Consider the following 16,134-nt stretch of genomic DNA (forward strand, 5'->3'; position numbering starts at 1 on the left):
ATTCTTTTTATTTTTTGAAAAAAATCGACGATTGAACGATCCCGTATTTTGGCCTCATCGCGATGGTTTGAAAAAATCTTTAAAAAAAAATGTATTGAAAACTAAAAAAAAAAACGAACCTACTAGTAACTCTTTTCTATACAAGCAACTATGGGTAAAGCATCGAAACAAACAAAGAAGTTTCAAAATAAGCATTTGAAGCATACAATAGAACAACGTAAGAAAGTTCAGGCACATAACAAGAAAATTGCTTCCAGAAAAAAGGGTGGTAGTTCAGAAAGCAATGCACCAAAGCGTGCCGATGGAAAAGCTAAGGAAGTCTTTGAGGATATGTCAGTAGACGATTTTTTTGAAGGTGGGTTTGAAGTTCCTAAAGAAAAAAACAAAAGCAAGAACAAGAACAAGAACAAGCAAGATACAATGGAAGAAAACGAAGAAGACTCATCTTCTGAAGAGGAAGATGAAGAAGCAATGAAGGAAAACTTGAAAAAATTAGAGGCAGAAGATCCAGAATTTTACAAATACTTGAAAGACAATGACAATGATTTATTAGATTTTGAAGCCGTCAATCCTTTAGATGCCATAAGTGATGACGAGGATGATGACGAAGGGGACAAAGAGGAAGAAAAAGAAGAAAAAGAAGTTCCTAGTGATGACGATGATTCTGATGAAGAACCAACTTTAGGAAGAACTAAAGGAACTAAAATTGAAATAACCAAACTGTTAGTTAAAAAGTGGAATCAGCAATTAGACAAGCCAACTCCTAAGATAATAAGAAATATACTTATTGCTTTCAAAGCAGCCGTTAATATCCACAACTCGGATTCCGAAGATTATAAATTTTCTATAACAGACCCTAAAGCATTTTCTGAATTGATGTTATTAGTCTTGAAAAAAGTTCCCATTTCTATCCAAAAGTTGGTTAAATACAAAACTAATGCCCAAGGAGTTAGAACTATTCCTCAAAAGAACCAATATGCCACTCAAATAGCAGCAATTTTGAAATCCCATGCAGGTTCATTCATTACTTTATTAAATGATATCACCAATACTGAAACTGCTGCTTTGATTTTAGCTTCTATCTATGAAGTATTCCCCTTTTATTTGTCACACAGAAGATTATTAAAACAAATATTGAGTGCAGTTGTAAATGTTTGGTCCAGCACCTCAGATATTGATACGCAGATTTCTACGTTTGCCTTTTTGAACAATGTTTCTAGAGAGTATCCTAAATCAGTCTTAGAAACAGTTTTGAAATTAACTTACTCGTCTTTCTTACAGAATTGCAGAAAAACAAATGTTCATACAATGGCCCAGATTAATTTTTGTAAGAATTCAGCTGTGGAATTGTTTGGGATTAATGAAACTTTGGGTTACCAAGTTGGCTTTGAATATGTTAGACAATTGGCCATTCATTTACGTAACAGTATTAATGCTACTTCAAATGCGAAAGAAGGATACAAAACTATATACAATTGGCAGTACTGTCACTCATTGGATTTTTGGTCTAGAGTTTTGTCTCAACATTGTAACCCAGAGAAAGAGTTGCAAAATCATAAATCAAAAGAGTCTCCATTGAGGCAATTAATTTATCCATTAGTACAGGTCACTTTAGGTGCAATTAGATTGATCCCTACAGCTCAATTCTTCCCATTAAGGTTTTATTTAATCAGATCCTTGATCAGATTATCTCAATCTACTGGAGTGTTTATTCCTTTATTCCCGTTGATTTCAGAAATCTTATCATCTACAGCGATAACCAAAGCACCAAGAGCTTCTACTTTGCAAGCTGTTGATTTTGAACACAATATTAAAGTTAATCAAGCCTATTTGGGAACTAGAGTTTATCAAGATGGGTTATGCGAGCAATTCATAGAGTTATCGGGTGAATTTTTTGGTTTGTATACAAAGAGTATCGCCTTTCCAGAGTTGGTAACACCAGCTGTATTAGAATTGAGAAGATTTGTGAAGAAATCAAAAAATGTAAAGTTCAACAAACAATTGCAACAGTTGATAGAAAAATTGAATGCAAATGCTGTTTTTATTACAGGTAAAAGATCCAATGTTGAATATGGACCATCAAATAAAGCAGAAGTGCAACAATTTTTGAATGACTTTGAATGGGAAAAAACACCTTTGGGTCAATATGTTAATGTTCAAAGACAGATGAAAGCTGAGAGATTAAGGATTTTGAAGGAAGCCCAAGAAGAGGAAGCAAGAGCTCAAGCCGAACAAAAGAAGAAAGAAGAGGAAGAGGAGGAAAAAGAGGATGAAGACATTGAAATGGAAGTGGAAGATGATGAGTAGTTACATCTAACTAATAGGTTGTGTTTGTGTTAATACACAATAATAATATTACATATATAATAGTGTTATACAAGAATAGATGACCAATAAGTTCTAAGGATCAATGGGGATAAAATTACCTACTATACAACTGGGGATGTTGTATCTATCTCTCCTTATAGTAAAGCTGAAACAGCAGCTTTTTCGTTTAATACCATCTCTAGTTCTCAAATTGCAACTAGTTAAAACAGCTTTCTGACCTTTATCAAAAGCGATTGCACCATACTTTTCCCAGAAATTCACAGCGCTTTCCTCACTCATTAATTCGTAGATTGCCAACTTTCCGTCCTTAAGATCGTCTGTAGTTACGCCTACCAATGAAGCAAATTCTTTATTTCCCCTGTATATTTCTCCAGTACGTCTCCATAAACAAGCAGGTATTGCCATTGCCGTAAAAACACGATCATAGTCCAACAACATTCTTTCAAAACTTTCTTCAACCAAGACCAAATCCACATCCTTCAATGTACGGGCAATCGCCCTGAAAGCCGGTCGAAATATCGATAGTGGTTTTAGTATTCTCTGTCTACTTGATATATTCATATAGTTGTCCATATATCTCTGAAGTCTGGCGTAGCCTTTGGCATAATTGTATGGCTGTAGTAATCCTGCCTCTAATTTTGCTTTAATGACTTGTTTCAATCTTTCTTCAGGTGAAATCTCCGTAGTAGGATCGGCTGCTGTAAGAAAGAACTTATCTCTTGCAGAATCAGAGATCACAGGTTGTTGTTCAGTCTTGTCCATTTGAGGCTCAACCTTGACTGTGTTCAATGCATGCAGTTGCTGTGTTAATTCAGGTTGCTGTTGTGATTGGATTTGAGTTGAATCCACTTCATTACCAAAAGTTGATGGAAATAAATTTGAATTAGGCGAATATGCCAAAACTGCATTTAGGTTAGTCGTGCTGTTTCCACCACTAATACTAAACCCATTATGATTATTATTGTGAGTGTTGTTGTTGTTGTTGTTGTTGTTGTTGTTGTTATTGTTATTTGCAACTCCAAAATTTAAAAGTCCATCTGTATCATCATTTAAAGCTCCGTTGACTAACTCCGGGTCGTCAATCATGGACAAAAAGTCATTTAAAGAACTGAACTCACTATTTGCATGTTCTGAGTAAAAGAATGGTTGCTGATTGTAAGGCAATGTCTGAGATAGTACTGAATTTTTTATTAACCTTGATTGTGGCTGTTGCTGTTGCTGTTGCTGCTGCTGGGAAGAATTGATAGGCGGGGCGTTTGTGTGCACAGATTGAGATTGATGTGGAGTTGGTTGTGGAAACGGTAAAGAATTCTCCGTTTTAGGTGTAGACCTTATTTCCAGTTGAGATGCTTGTAACGGTGGCAAGGGTAAGGGCAGTTGGTTCCCCGTTGATCCAGTCAAAGGAAGCGTTATTGGTGATGTTACCATTGGTGCTCCTTCACTCTGGGTCTTTCTTAAAGCTGCAGCCTTTTTACGTTGTCGGGGGTTAGATGGTTCATCATAACAAAGATGTGCAATCCCTCTTTTTATGCATCGTTGACAGGGTCTTGATTCATCACATATCATATGTGATCGGCGACAATAAACACATGCAATTTCCAATTTCTTTTTCCTCCTTTTACTTGATTTTTCGGGCTTCTTATACTTAGGTTCTGTTATCTCCGGAGGTGGTAAGCTTGATGTCGAATCTGTCTCCCCTGGTGTGGAACTATTTGTATTTTGAGTACTCATGGTAGACATATATTATAAGTCAATGGGGATGGTTTTTAAAAAAACTGATTTTAAATGTACTGATCAAACCATATAAACCACTTGGTTGTGTTTAAGGTTTATTCTTCGAGCGTTATTTGTTTTTTTTTTTTTTTCTTTTCTTTCTTTTTCTTTTTAGGGTTTGTAAATCTATATATACTAGAAACACAATCGTCTTGTTTTCTAACAACAACAACACTACCCACTTTAAATTTTCACCTTTAATTAAAGTTTGATTTTTGTTAAATTTCTTAAATCATTCATTCTCTTTTTTTTTTTTTTTTCTTGTTTTTTGGTTCTTTGTTCGCTTTGTCTTTCTATTCTTGTTTTCTTAGCCATAACTCAACACTCACGTGCAAACAAATTATTCTTAAGAAAAATTCCGAGGCTCAATCTTACAACCCGGGGAGTAAGTAAGTAAGCAGGTGTTAGACTACGCTACAGAATTTATGCACCAATCATAATTAAATATTATCAAAATATTAAAAAACTATACACATCAATTATTGTAGGACTCTGAAAGGTTTATTGTCAGTTCATCACCATGATCCAGTTCAATAATACTTGTAGTCGATGATTCAAAAGAATTTTGTTCCTGTTGATTATGATCGCTACCTGAATCAATACTAGCACTCAATTCAGCCCCTGAAAGCTTTGAGGAAGATAACCGACTTAGTATTTGCAGTGGCTTTGATATTAGGTAAGGTCTTTTCGGTTGACTTGTCTGGCTGCCTTCAGCCGAACTGCTTTCAATTGGCTGACTATTGGCTGTATAGAATGTTAAGTTGGAACCACTTGAGGAAACACTTTCTGGGGGATTGAGCATGAAATTATTAGTTGGGTGTAGGTTTTGAGTCTTATCACTGTTTTGTTGATAATTGTTTGGATGATCTAAGGCCTCGTCATTGACTGCTTGCAGCAGAGAATGCTCTGGTAAATAGGACCCTTCGTCACTCTCTGAACCCTCTGTAGAATTTAGTGATATGGCATTTGAGCGTCTAGAGGGACCAGCCTCCAAATCTTCTATGCTGCCATAACCTATAGTATTATCATCTCTTTCAGCTACCCAATAAGAACTATTGTGATTGTGTCTACCCTGAAGAGTATAGTTACACAATGGACAACTCCTTTTAAAATTGATTAGCCAATTAGACAAACAATATTCATGAAAAAAATGTTTGCAATCAAGTACTAGCACCTTTGACTTCAATGGTATATACTTTTCCAAACATATCGAGCATTTATATGACGGATAAAAGTCATCAGGGGCTGTTATTGCATGCAAATGTACTTTGGATGACCTCAAATCTATACCTCCAACAATTATTTTATTGATTGATGAAGACGACGCATTAGGTGAAGGTTTGGGAGATTCTAATAACATTGCATTTTCCCCATCTTTCGGAACCATGTTACTTTGGCCAGTGACTTTCAAATAATGTTGAAAATACTTTGCCAAAACCAAGTGGTCTATGTTATAAATATAGATTGGCAAGCTCTTGACCATCTTGGCGTTTTGAATATTCACTTGCTTTCTCCTGATCTTTTGGCCGCATATAATAACTGCATAGAATAATATAATCAATAGTGGTGGTGACAAGACCATTGACAAAATTATACTAAGCCAGCTTCCAATATATGCAGTGCTAATTTCTATAATCAAATTTTGATACTCGACACTTTTCAAGTATCGATAATCCTCATTGGTTATAAACATAATGGGTGTTTGCAATGATCCATCTTGATTGAATGTATTTGAAAACATTGTTATCAACCCTCTGTAAGGCTCGTCATTTGCGATTAAAATACTAGTTGGTTCCATTTCAGATTCTAGCAAGTTTGACACCTTATCAACAAATGTACAACCTCCTCGCAAAACAATCAATACTTTATTATGATACTTGGCCTTAGAAAGCGATGTCAAGTCATCCAAATCGCAGGCATTAAATGGCAATATTGCATATGTACTTTTCAACTTATGGTTCAAAATGGGACTAAAAGAAGCATATCTGCCAAGTATTTCGTGAGTGGTTGTATTACCATTATCAGAAGTATTAAATCGAAGCACTGCGTCTATAGGGAAAAATGAGCTGACCATACTATTCAAAGGATAATCAAGCTCGACATCTTGCACTATAGGTTGTTGATGGTTTGGCTCATACTCAAACTTCGACGTTGTTGACTTTAAGAATTTGGCCTCTATGTTTTGCATTGAGTTGCTAGTTAAGTAAAGGACATCATTCCAATCAAAATGCGTTGCAACATTCTTATAGGTAAACAAATAAAAACATAATACTATCATTGAGCAGGTAACAACCACAACTGGTCTGAAAAAAACCTTCATACTTTCTCTACGTCGAGAATGATTCATTGGAATAAGGCAGTAGAAGAAATGAAGTGATTATTTGGGTGTTGTGATATTAATATTGCGGAGGTTTTCTATTAGAAAGAAGAAAAACAAAAAAGATGATAATCTGACTATAAACCTGATCCGAGAAATTTTTATGATTCAATCTCTCTTACTAGTTTTTCTTTTAGTTTTTTTGTAATGATCAGTTTTAAGTAGTCGCGCAGTTACAAAAAAGAGAAAAATAACCACAACCCCCAACACAATACAATAAAGGTTATGACAAGCTATAGTATACTAAAGGGGCTAATGAATATTAGTAGTAGTAATAAACTTGATTTGGGATTCTTAAGAATACAAATTTGGAAGAATTGACAACAATTGTAGAAACAATGGCTATAATTCTACAACAACTGTACAACCGGAACAATAAGAAAGAAAAAAAAAAAAGTTGTGCCATCAATGTTTGGACAAGTTGGTTATTTACTCTGACATGTTATGTAGATCCATTCTATTAAAAGTTGTATAATTTTTTTATATACGAAAACATCCGTTATTTATTTACAGTTCCTCTAAAACACGTCGCCTAACCTTAATCTTGGGGCAATATTCATCGATAACAATTCTTGGAACAACAACTTAGCAGCGTAAGGTATCGTCATCTTGATAACATTCTCGGAGCTTTTACAGGTTGTACACCAATTATTGTATCCCATTAACCCACATTTATTACAAACGTCAACTTCGAAAGCATCTGAGGAAATCATCAATCTTTCTAATAACAATTGTGAAGCACCATAAGCAATAACACAGTCTCTTTCCATCTCACCCAATCTCAATCCACCATCCCTCGATCTACCTTCGGTAGGCTGTCTTGTCAAGACGGCTCTTGGACCTCGTGCTCTTGCATGCATCTTATCCAAAACCATATGTTTCAATTTTTGATAATAAATAGGACCAAAGAAAATATATGCTTGCAAACATTCACCAGTTATACCAGAATACAACATATCCTTTCCTGAATAAGAAAACCCTTTCTCAACCAATATCTTAGACATATCCTCCAATTTCGACCCTCCGAAGCAAGTACCATACTCAAGTGAACCATTCAATACCCCGGCCTTACCAGAAATCAATTCAATCATCTTACCAACCGTCATACGAGAAGGGAACCCATGCGGATTCATAATAATGTCAGGAGAAATACCCGAATCATTGAATGGTAAGTCTTCTTGTTGAACAATAATACCACAAACACCTTTTTGCCCATGTCTGGAGGAAAACTTATCTCCCAATTCTGGTCTTCTGGTTTGTCTTAACAACACCTTGATTAACGCTTGATCATTATCACTAACTGACATCATCACTTGATCTATATATGATGGCTCGGGACCCTTGTAAAATGCTGGTGCTTCACGATGACTTTCTGCAGTTCTTTGTTCTTGTTGAGCACCCAATGTTGAATCGCCAGAGTTTGTAGGAACACATTTGTTAGCAAAAACTTGACCGTTAAAGATTCTACTTCCAACTTCTCCAAGTCCGTCTGGACCTAATGCCTGATGTGGGAAAATAGGCTTATTATTCTCATCCACCCTCATACCGGCAAGAATATCTTGAGTGTGATTAGGATATTTTTTCAACTGCACCGTGTTCTTACGAACCACTTGACAACGACCAAATCCTCTATCTAGTGATGCCTTATTCAAAACCAAAGCATCTTCAATATCATAACCAGAATAGGACATAACCGCAACAGTGGCATTTTGACCAGCAGGTAACTTGTCATATTCAATTAACTCAATTGTTTTTGTTTTGACCATTGGTTGTTGTGGATACACCATAAAATACAATAATGTGTCAATTCTTCTAAATTGATTATAAGCTATAGCACCAATAGCTTGCTTACCCATCGCACATTGATAAGTGTTTCTTGGAGATTGGTTGTGGTGTGGATATGGAATTAACCCTGCGACAGCACCCAAGACGGTAAATGGTTCTATTTCTAAATGGGTAACTACTGCTCCTGGATTAGCAGTGATATCATCTTCGTACAATGCTATTAAGGAGTCATTTTCTTCATTAACATCAAGATATTCCACCAAACCGTGCTTTAAAAAATCATCAAAAGACCATTCCTGATTGATTAACTTTGCCAAATGTTCTGCTGTAACCTTGGATTTCCCATTTTCCACAATTATCAAAGGTCGACAGATTCTCCCCCCATCTGTGGCTATATGCACAGCCTGGTGGTGAGTGTTTGTATAAATTGAAATAAATGCAGACACTTTACCGTTTCTTCTCAAGTGACGGAAATCGTGGACAAATTTCACTGGGAATCTAGTTGTACCTATCAAAGTACCGTTGAGATAGACACCAAAGTTCCCTTCCACGTGCAAAGTAGCTGAGTCTAATGCAAATATAGGCTCACAACCTAAGACAATACATAATTTTTTCACAGGTGCTTCTTCATCGTCGGTGGTGATGTGCGTCATTAATGCCAAATTTTTAACTAACCCACATGCCTCCCCTTCTGGTGTATCTGCGGTACATAACATACCAAACTGTGAAGGTTGCAACGCTCTAGGTCCAGAGACTTTTCTTGATTTTTCAAATTGAGAGGAAATACGAGTCATCATACCCAAAGCTGATATATATGACAACCTTGACAAAACATGTGTGACACCTGCTCTCTCCATTTTGAAACGTTTCAATGACCAATTACCAGTAGAAATGGCACGATTTAACCCCATGGTAATATTATTTGAGTGAATGTTAATTGATAACAATGCATCAAACTCAGAAGTTCTGCTTGGTTTTTTCAAAACTTTGTCAATATTGGCTTTGAAATCTGAATTGAATTTTTTAAACAAATCTTCAAACAATAATGACATTAATTGACCAGCTAATTCCAATCTCTTATTCCCAACATAGTCCCTATCGTCAACCATTTTCGGGTTGTGCATAGCCATGACCACTCTCCTGGCCATTGTGGCAATATAAAGAGCCTTTTCTTTAAATTGTAAATCAGAAACAGTTAAATGAGCAATGATTGTTGTGGCAATGGCTTCAATACCTTCTTGAAGTTGTGATAACTTGGGAGCTCCGGCACGTCTAATCGTCTTTACACGTTTACCAACATAGTATAATGCTTGTTGTTGAGTGAAAACTTCCAATCGAGCGGCTTCTTCAAAGTTTACAACAAATAAATCTTGATAGTTTGGGTCGGATCCACAAACTAACTGTAAAATCTCTAGATCTGAAACTATGCCGGCTGCTTTCAAAATAATAACAATAGGGATATCTTCACTAATAGAATTATGTTTCAAATAAATCTTATCGTTTTTAGTAATAACATAAGTCTTTGATTTACGTTCGTGAGTCGATGACGTAACAGATGCTTGGACTATACCCTTTTTTTCGTCGGCCTCGACAATAATTCTATTCTTGGACAATTGTTCTTGAACTAAAATAACCTTTTCAGTACCATTAACCACAAAGTAACCACCTGGATCTAATGGGCACTCTTCTACTTGGGCCATGGTTGCCTCAGACATACCTTCCAACATACACTTGTTTGATCTTAACATAACTGGCATTCTCCCTATTTCCAAATCGTTGTGTCTGATAATTTTACGACCTCTAGTGTATTCAACATCGACGTAAATAGGTGCCGAGTAAGTTAAATCTCTCAATCTACATTCGTGAGGAGGTAAAATAACCTCTTTCACTCCTGGTTTTGAAGTAGATTTATGGCCGACTCTGATATCCAAATACTTTACATAAAATTCTGGATCAACATCTGACAAAACTAATTCGTTTGCCTTGATGATTTTTTTCAAATCAACATCGACAAAATAGTTATAGGAATCCAAATGTTGTTTGACTAAACCTTTCACTTTCAAAAATGCAGGAAGTAGATTCCATTTATCTTTGGCGGTATTGATCTCATCTGTCAATTTTTTTCCCTTGTATTCTGGTTTGAATAGCTCATTGAAGGCGGCATCGTGAGTCCCTGTCAGTAATGTACGTCTTCTTTTAGGGGGCATTTTCCATTAATGATTGAAAAAGTTGATTGATCTTATAAGATCTCATCTAATTCCGTTTTATACATAATTTTTTTTTTCTCGCCTCTTTTTTTTTTAATAATTGTGATGCGATGTGTGTGTAGTTTTGTCAGCATTTTTAGTATCACCATTATTTGGTGCGACGAAAATATACCTAGCACCTGAGTATTCTACAAACTTGATCCCCTATTAAATATTCTAACAACATTGATCCATTCTATTGCCTTCCTATTCTTTTATCCCAAGTAATTTAAACAATGTCGTCTCACTTATTTAAGGCAACGGTTAATGAATACCTAGAAGGACTCCCGAAAACTGTCCAATCCAAACTATATGAAGCACCAGCTACGTGTTTATCGATATTCCGATTGCTTTCTCCAATGGCCAAATTCTATATCATGTCAATGATATTCAATGAGAAACCAATTGCATTAAGAGACTTGGATAAATGGTGTAAACCACTGGCGAGGAAATTGGAATTCGAAGCATTAAAGAGATTGGAATCTTTGCATTTGATAGAATATGATAGCAAAGGCTCTCATATCAGATTGCATTCTATTTTCAGGAAAAACTTTCGTGATTGTTTGACAGGGTCACAAAACCCAAATGCATTTGGAAGTATAAGCACCACTGTGGATAAACATAAAGTCGATATACCATTTCTAGATTTGTTTGCGTCACAGAAATGGGAGACCATTTTGCATTTTATGGTGGGGACCGAATCAACAGCAACTCCTTCTGATTCGGTTTTAAGTCTACTTAAATTGGGTGGATTAATGGAGGGCCCCAATAATGATTTAAGAATCACAAATAGTGGGTTTCAGTTTTTGTTACAAGATGTCAATGCACAAATTTGGACATTGTTATTACAATATTTGAATTTAACCCAGGAGTTGAATATGGATCCGGTTGATGTGTTGAATTTTATATTTATATTGGGGTCATTGGAATTGGGTAAAAGTTATTCTGTATCAAGTTTGAGTGAGACCCAAGTGAGTATGTTGGCAGATTTAAAGGATTACGGGTTGGTTTATCAGCGGTCAGATACTTCTGGTAGATTTTACCCAACAAGATTGGCAACTACATTAACTTCTGATTCGGCAGCATTGAAGACACCATCGATGGCGATGGATGAGGAAGAACAACAAGTTGTAAGCAAGGAATCGATTATCATAGAGACAAATTTCAAGATTTATGCATACACAAAATCGCCATTAGAAATAGCCATTCTAAATTTGTTTGTACATTTTAAAACCAGATTTGCCAATATGGTATGTGGTCAAATCACAAGAGAGTCTATAAGAAACGCTCTATATAATGGTATAACTGCAGATCAGATTATCAAGTTCTTGGAAACCCATGCACATCCCCAAATGAGAATATTAGCCAAAGAGAAATTGGATAAGAAAATTGAGTTTGATACCAGTCACAATATCAATACTGCTGGTGGTGCTCCTCAAAGTAAAACCGATGGGATGATTTCACAACATAAGTTGGAAATACTCCCTCCTAATGTTGTCGATCAAATCAAACTATGGCAGTTAGAATTAGATAGAATTCAAACGTTTGATGGATATTTGTTCAAAGATTTTTCTAACCAGCAAGAATATGATATACTATCCAATTATGCTTCTGAACTAGGGGTATTGATTTGGGCCGATAAGGTGAAGAAGAAGTTCTTTGTCACTAAGGAGGGTATGACCCAAGTTGCAGATTTTGCAAACAGAAAGTTGAAACGTTGAAGAGATTATGCTTTGAGAGGAAGGGACTTACTTGACTGGAAAAAATAAAAAAAAAAAACAATTTCTAATAAACAAGCATTTATGAATTTTATTAAAACTCGGGTATATGTACAAGCAAAATGCAAACAAATCTGTTTTCATTATTAGTTTAGATTCTTTCTTCTAGCCAGAGCATGATTGACAGCTCTCTGAATCTTCTATATTACAAGTAATTGGAGTTGAATCGTGAATATCATACAATTCTGAATCAGGTGTTGAATAGGCAGTTTTTTTCCGAGGTTGGGGTTCCATATATTTTTTCCGTTTCAATGATTTTTGGGGCACCTTGTTGCCAGCTTTTTCAGCTTCACTGGCATCGACTGTGAATTGTATAGCTCTAGAAGCTGCTTGTGTTCGTAGATAATACATACCAGTTTTCAACCCCTTTTCCCAAGCATAAAAGTGACAACTAGTTAACTTGCCAATTGTAGGATTACGCAAGTGTATATTCATACTTTGCAGTTGATCAACAAATTTTCCTCTATCTGCAGCCATATCAATGATCACTTTTTGTGACAATTCCCACACGGTTTTATATAATTGTTTGATTTCGTCAGGTATATTGGGTATTTTTTGAATTGATCCATTTTCCATAATAATCTTATTTCTCATAGCTGAATCCCAAATTCCAAGATCCATTAAATCTTTAATTAAATACTTGTTGACAATTTGATATTCTCCCGCTAACACTCGACGATTATACAAGTTTGAAGTATAAGGCTCAAAGCATTCATTGAATCCAAGAATTTGGGAAGTTGATGCCGTCGGCATCGGAGCTACTAGTAATGAGTTTCTTAAACCAAAATTTTGAATGTTGTCCTTTAAAGCATTCCAATCATACATTGGAGAAGGCTTATGATTCCACATATCAAACTGTAATATCCCATTTGATGCCGGCGAGCCCTGGAATGTTTCATATGGGCCCTCTTTCATTGCCAATTCAACTGAGGCCTCAAGTGCAGCATGGTATATAGTTTCAAATATCTGAATATTTAATGTTTTAGCCATTGCAGAATCAAAAGGTAATCGAAGCTCAGCAAACAAATCTGCCAAGCCTTGTACACCCAAAGCAATTGGACGGTGTCTCTTATTTGAATATTCTGCCGTTTTAACAGGATATTTTGTTACATCAATCACTTTGTTCAAATTCCTTGTCAAGACTTTGGTGACAGAGTGCAATTTTTCAAAATCAAATGCAATGGCATCCTCTGTGGTTTTCAAATATGTAGGCAATGCAAGAGACGCTAAATTGCACACAGCAGTTTCTTCTGGTGATGAATATTCAACAATTTCGCAACACAAATTTGAAGACTTTATTGTCCCGATGTTTTTTTGGTTTGATTTTGTGTTACAGGCGTCTTTGTATAGCATATAAGGACCACCTGTTTCAGTTTGAGATTGCAAAATGGCTAGCCACAATTTGTGTGCACTAACTTTTGTTCCAAAACCCTCTGATTCATATTTGCAATATAATTTTTCAAATTCCTCACCATACACGTCACTTAGACCAAGAGCTTCATTGGGCGAAAACAAAGTCCAGTCAGAATTGTCTTTCACACGTTTCATAAACAAGTCGGGTATCCATAATCCATAAAACAAATCTCTAGTTCTCATTTCTTCATTCCCGTGATTTTTTCTCATTTCTAAGATATCAAAAATATCACCATGCCATGGTTCTATATATATGGCAAATGCTCCTGGACGTTTACCCCCACCTTGATCGACATATCTTGCAGTATTATTGTAAACACGCAACATGGGTACTAACCCGTTTGAACTACCATTGGTGCCAGCAATATACGCACCATTGGATCTAATATTGTGCACATGAATACCTATTCCTCCTGATGCCTTGGAAATTAGAGCCGCCTCATTAAGAGTCTTGAATATCCCATCGATTGAATCTTCTTTCATGGCTACTAGGAAACATGATGATAAATAGTTGAATTCACTACCAGCATTATATAATGTAGGCAGAGCATGAATAAAGTACTTCTGGGACATTAAGTCATATGTTTCCACAATGGCATTCAAATCGTTCTGGTGAATTCCTATGGCTACACGCATGAATAAATACTGGGGCAATTCAGCAACTTCACCACCCATTTTTAAAAGGTATGAGCTTTCCAATGTTTTAATCCCAAAATATGTCAAGCTAGAATCTCTAGTTTTGTCAATGACTTTATCAAAAAACTCACCATGTTTCTTAACCACCTTATAAAAAGCAGACGATATTGGAGAATATGATTTGGATTCCCGTGGTCGATATTTTCGTAATCTTTCCACATTTTCACTAAAACTATAGGGTACTTTTAAATATAGCTTTCTTGTCTCTATTCTTCCTGCCAATATTGCATAATTGGGATGATAAATGACTCTACTTGCTATCACCTCAGCAATAAACGTGTACAATTCCTCTATGGTTAAAGTTGAAGGCAACCCGCGCTGCACACTTTCCACAAGCTGATCAAGATCAAGATCTCCCAAATTAAAACTGGCTTCCTCGAGTAGCTTGTGTATTTTAACGCTATCGAACTCTTCCTCTTCACCAGATAGCACCTTGATTTTGGTCATTTCTGTTGTGTTAATCAAAATGAGTTATTAATAAGCGATGTATCACAAATACTTTTCACTCTTTCTTTTTTGTTTTTTTTTTTTCCCCTTCTTTATTATTATTTTTGTTTTTCGTTTTTTTTTTTTTCTTTTTGGCGTAGAGATATTTTTTCTTCTTCCTTTCTACCTTTTTCTTTTTATAAACTATGGTAACCCTAGATATAATAAAATATTCAAATTACAAATGAAGCTAAAAGAGTATTTAATTAGACGAAAAGACTTTTCTTCCTTTTTTTTTTTCTCAATCTTTAGGTATTACTTGAGATGACATTTGTTTATTGGATGTTGTTGTAAAACAGGATCTGCAATATTTTATGTGCAGTCCTTTTGAATTCAACTCAGAGAGTTCGACGAATCCTTTATAATTGCTAATTTATTATTCTCTATTATATACTACTTCTCTTTTGAAAGACAATTCACATTTTATTATTTTCAATTATTACATACTGATAATTAGCTTCGAATCTATAGAAAGTTAGAGCAACACATATTATCCGTCGTAATATCTAAATAATAAAACCTAGGAATACTTCAATGTCAAATCTCATTTTTTTTTTACATTTTGTGACTTATATGCAGTTAATTATATATCCCTATTTGGCAGGAGGGTACACAAGCTCATAGTCAAGATTCAAAATTGTGTATAAATCTTTCATAGTAAATTCATCGGTAAAAACGGGTGTATTGTTGTCATCACAACTGAATTTTTCCTCGTAATCTAACATGATTTCTTTTTTTTCTAAATCAGATAATTGTTTGAACTCATCTGAGTCAAAATAACTACTATACAAGGACTCCAATTCATAATCTACACTTTTCGATTGATTTTCTTTCCATTGTTGTAGCTGCCAGTTGGCATAGCCACCAAGTTTTGTAAATTTGAGACAATATTCATTGTATAAGTAGTTGGATGCCATTTGTGCAATAGTTGAGTATTTGTCAATCAACATTTTGATGTTGGCTTGTTCCTTGACGTATGTAGTAGCTTTCATTAAAGTATCTTTTTGTTTTCTCCAGTGATTCAATTGTTTATCAAGCGAAATTTCTCTGTCTGATAATTGTGTTTTCTTAATCAATGGCTTGTATTTTCTTAAATCTAATGCATCAGTGTGTCAGTTAACCAATAAGTTAAGATGGATGGAGACGGCAAATTATAAAGGGAATTAACGTACTTTTGGGATTTAAAGTGGATGGCTTTGAGTGATTTAGTTTCATGTTAGAACTTGGGATGGTTGCAAGATATTAGTAGTTA

The 16,134-nt window shown here is 35.4% G+C and overlaps 7 protein-coding genes across 7 annotated transcripts, besides 1 other annotated feature; 2 read left to right on the forward strand and 5 right to left on the reverse strand. All coding sequences in view use genetic code 12, as the record gives it.

Moving 5' to 3' along the window:
- Positions 1-150: 150 nt before the first annotated feature.
- Positions 151-2,307, forward strand: CD36_30860 (nucleolar complex protein, putative; the record flags this gene model as incomplete). Its single annotated transcript, XM_002422044.1, has 1 exon — positions 151-2,307. The coding sequence occupies one exon, from the start codon at positions 151-153 to the stop codon at positions 2,305-2,307; it is 2,157 nt and encodes a 718-aa protein (XP_002422089.1).
- A 93-nt stretch (positions 2,308-2,400) lies between these two features.
- Positions 2,401-4,068, reverse strand: CD36_30880 (probable transcriptional regulatory protein, putative; the record flags this gene model as incomplete). The annotated part of the gene is made up of 1 exon (XM_002422045.1): positions 2,401-4,068. The coding sequence occupies one exon, from the start codon at positions 4,066-4,068 to the stop codon at positions 2,401-2,403; it is 1,668 nt and encodes a 555-aa protein (XP_002422090.1).
- A 508-nt stretch (positions 4,069-4,576) lies between these two features.
- CD36_30890 (zinc finger protein, putative) lies at positions 4,577-6,448 on the reverse strand (the record flags this gene model as incomplete). The annotated part of the gene is made up of 1 exon (XM_002422046.1): positions 4,577-6,448. The coding sequence occupies one exon, from the start codon at positions 6,446-6,448 to the stop codon at positions 4,577-4,579; it is 1,872 nt and encodes a 623-aa protein (XP_002422091.1).
- A 548-nt stretch (positions 6,449-6,996) lies between these two features.
- CD36_30900 (DNA-directed RNA polymerase III subunit, putative) lies at positions 6,997-10,470 on the reverse strand (the record flags this gene model as incomplete). Its single annotated transcript, XM_002422047.1, has 1 exon — positions 6,997-10,470. One exon carries the CDS (start codon positions 10,468-10,470, stop codon positions 6,997-6,999), a length of 3,474 nt encoding a protein of 1,157 aa, XP_002422092.1.
- A 275-nt stretch (positions 10,471-10,745) lies between these two features.
- On the forward strand, positions 10,746-12,230 carry CD36_30910 (TFIIH subunit, putative; the record flags this gene model as incomplete). The annotated part of the gene is made up of 1 exon (XM_002422048.1): positions 10,746-12,230. One exon carries the CDS (start codon positions 10,746-10,748, stop codon positions 12,228-12,230), a length of 1,485 nt encoding a protein of 494 aa, XP_002422093.1.
- A 162-nt stretch (positions 12,231-12,392) lies between these two features.
- Positions 12,393-14,843, reverse strand: CD36_30920 (ribonucleoside-diphosphate reductase, large subunit, putative; the record flags this gene model as incomplete). Its single annotated transcript, XM_002422049.1, has 1 exon — positions 12,393-14,843. The coding sequence occupies one exon, from the start codon at positions 14,841-14,843 to the stop codon at positions 12,393-12,395; it is 2,451 nt and encodes an 816-aa protein (XP_002422094.1).
- A 325-nt stretch (positions 14,844-15,168) lies between these two features.
- Positions 15,169-15,416: a mobile genetic element.
- Positions 15,417-15,475: 59 nt separating this feature from the next.
- Positions 15,476-15,874, reverse strand: CD36_30930 (conserved hypothetical protein; the record flags this gene model as incomplete). Its single annotated transcript, XM_002422050.1, has 1 exon — positions 15,476-15,874. The coding sequence occupies one exon, from the start codon at positions 15,872-15,874 to the stop codon at positions 15,476-15,478; it is 399 nt and encodes a 132-aa protein (XP_002422095.1).
- Between the last annotated feature and the right edge of the window lie 260 nt (positions 15,875-16,134).

Source organism: Candida dubliniensis, chromosome R (genome assembly GCF_000026945.1).
Source record: "Candida dubliniensis CD36 chromosome R, complete sequence".
NCBI lineage: Eukaryota > Fungi > Ascomycota > Pichiomycetes > Serinales > Debaryomycetaceae > Candida > Candida dubliniensis.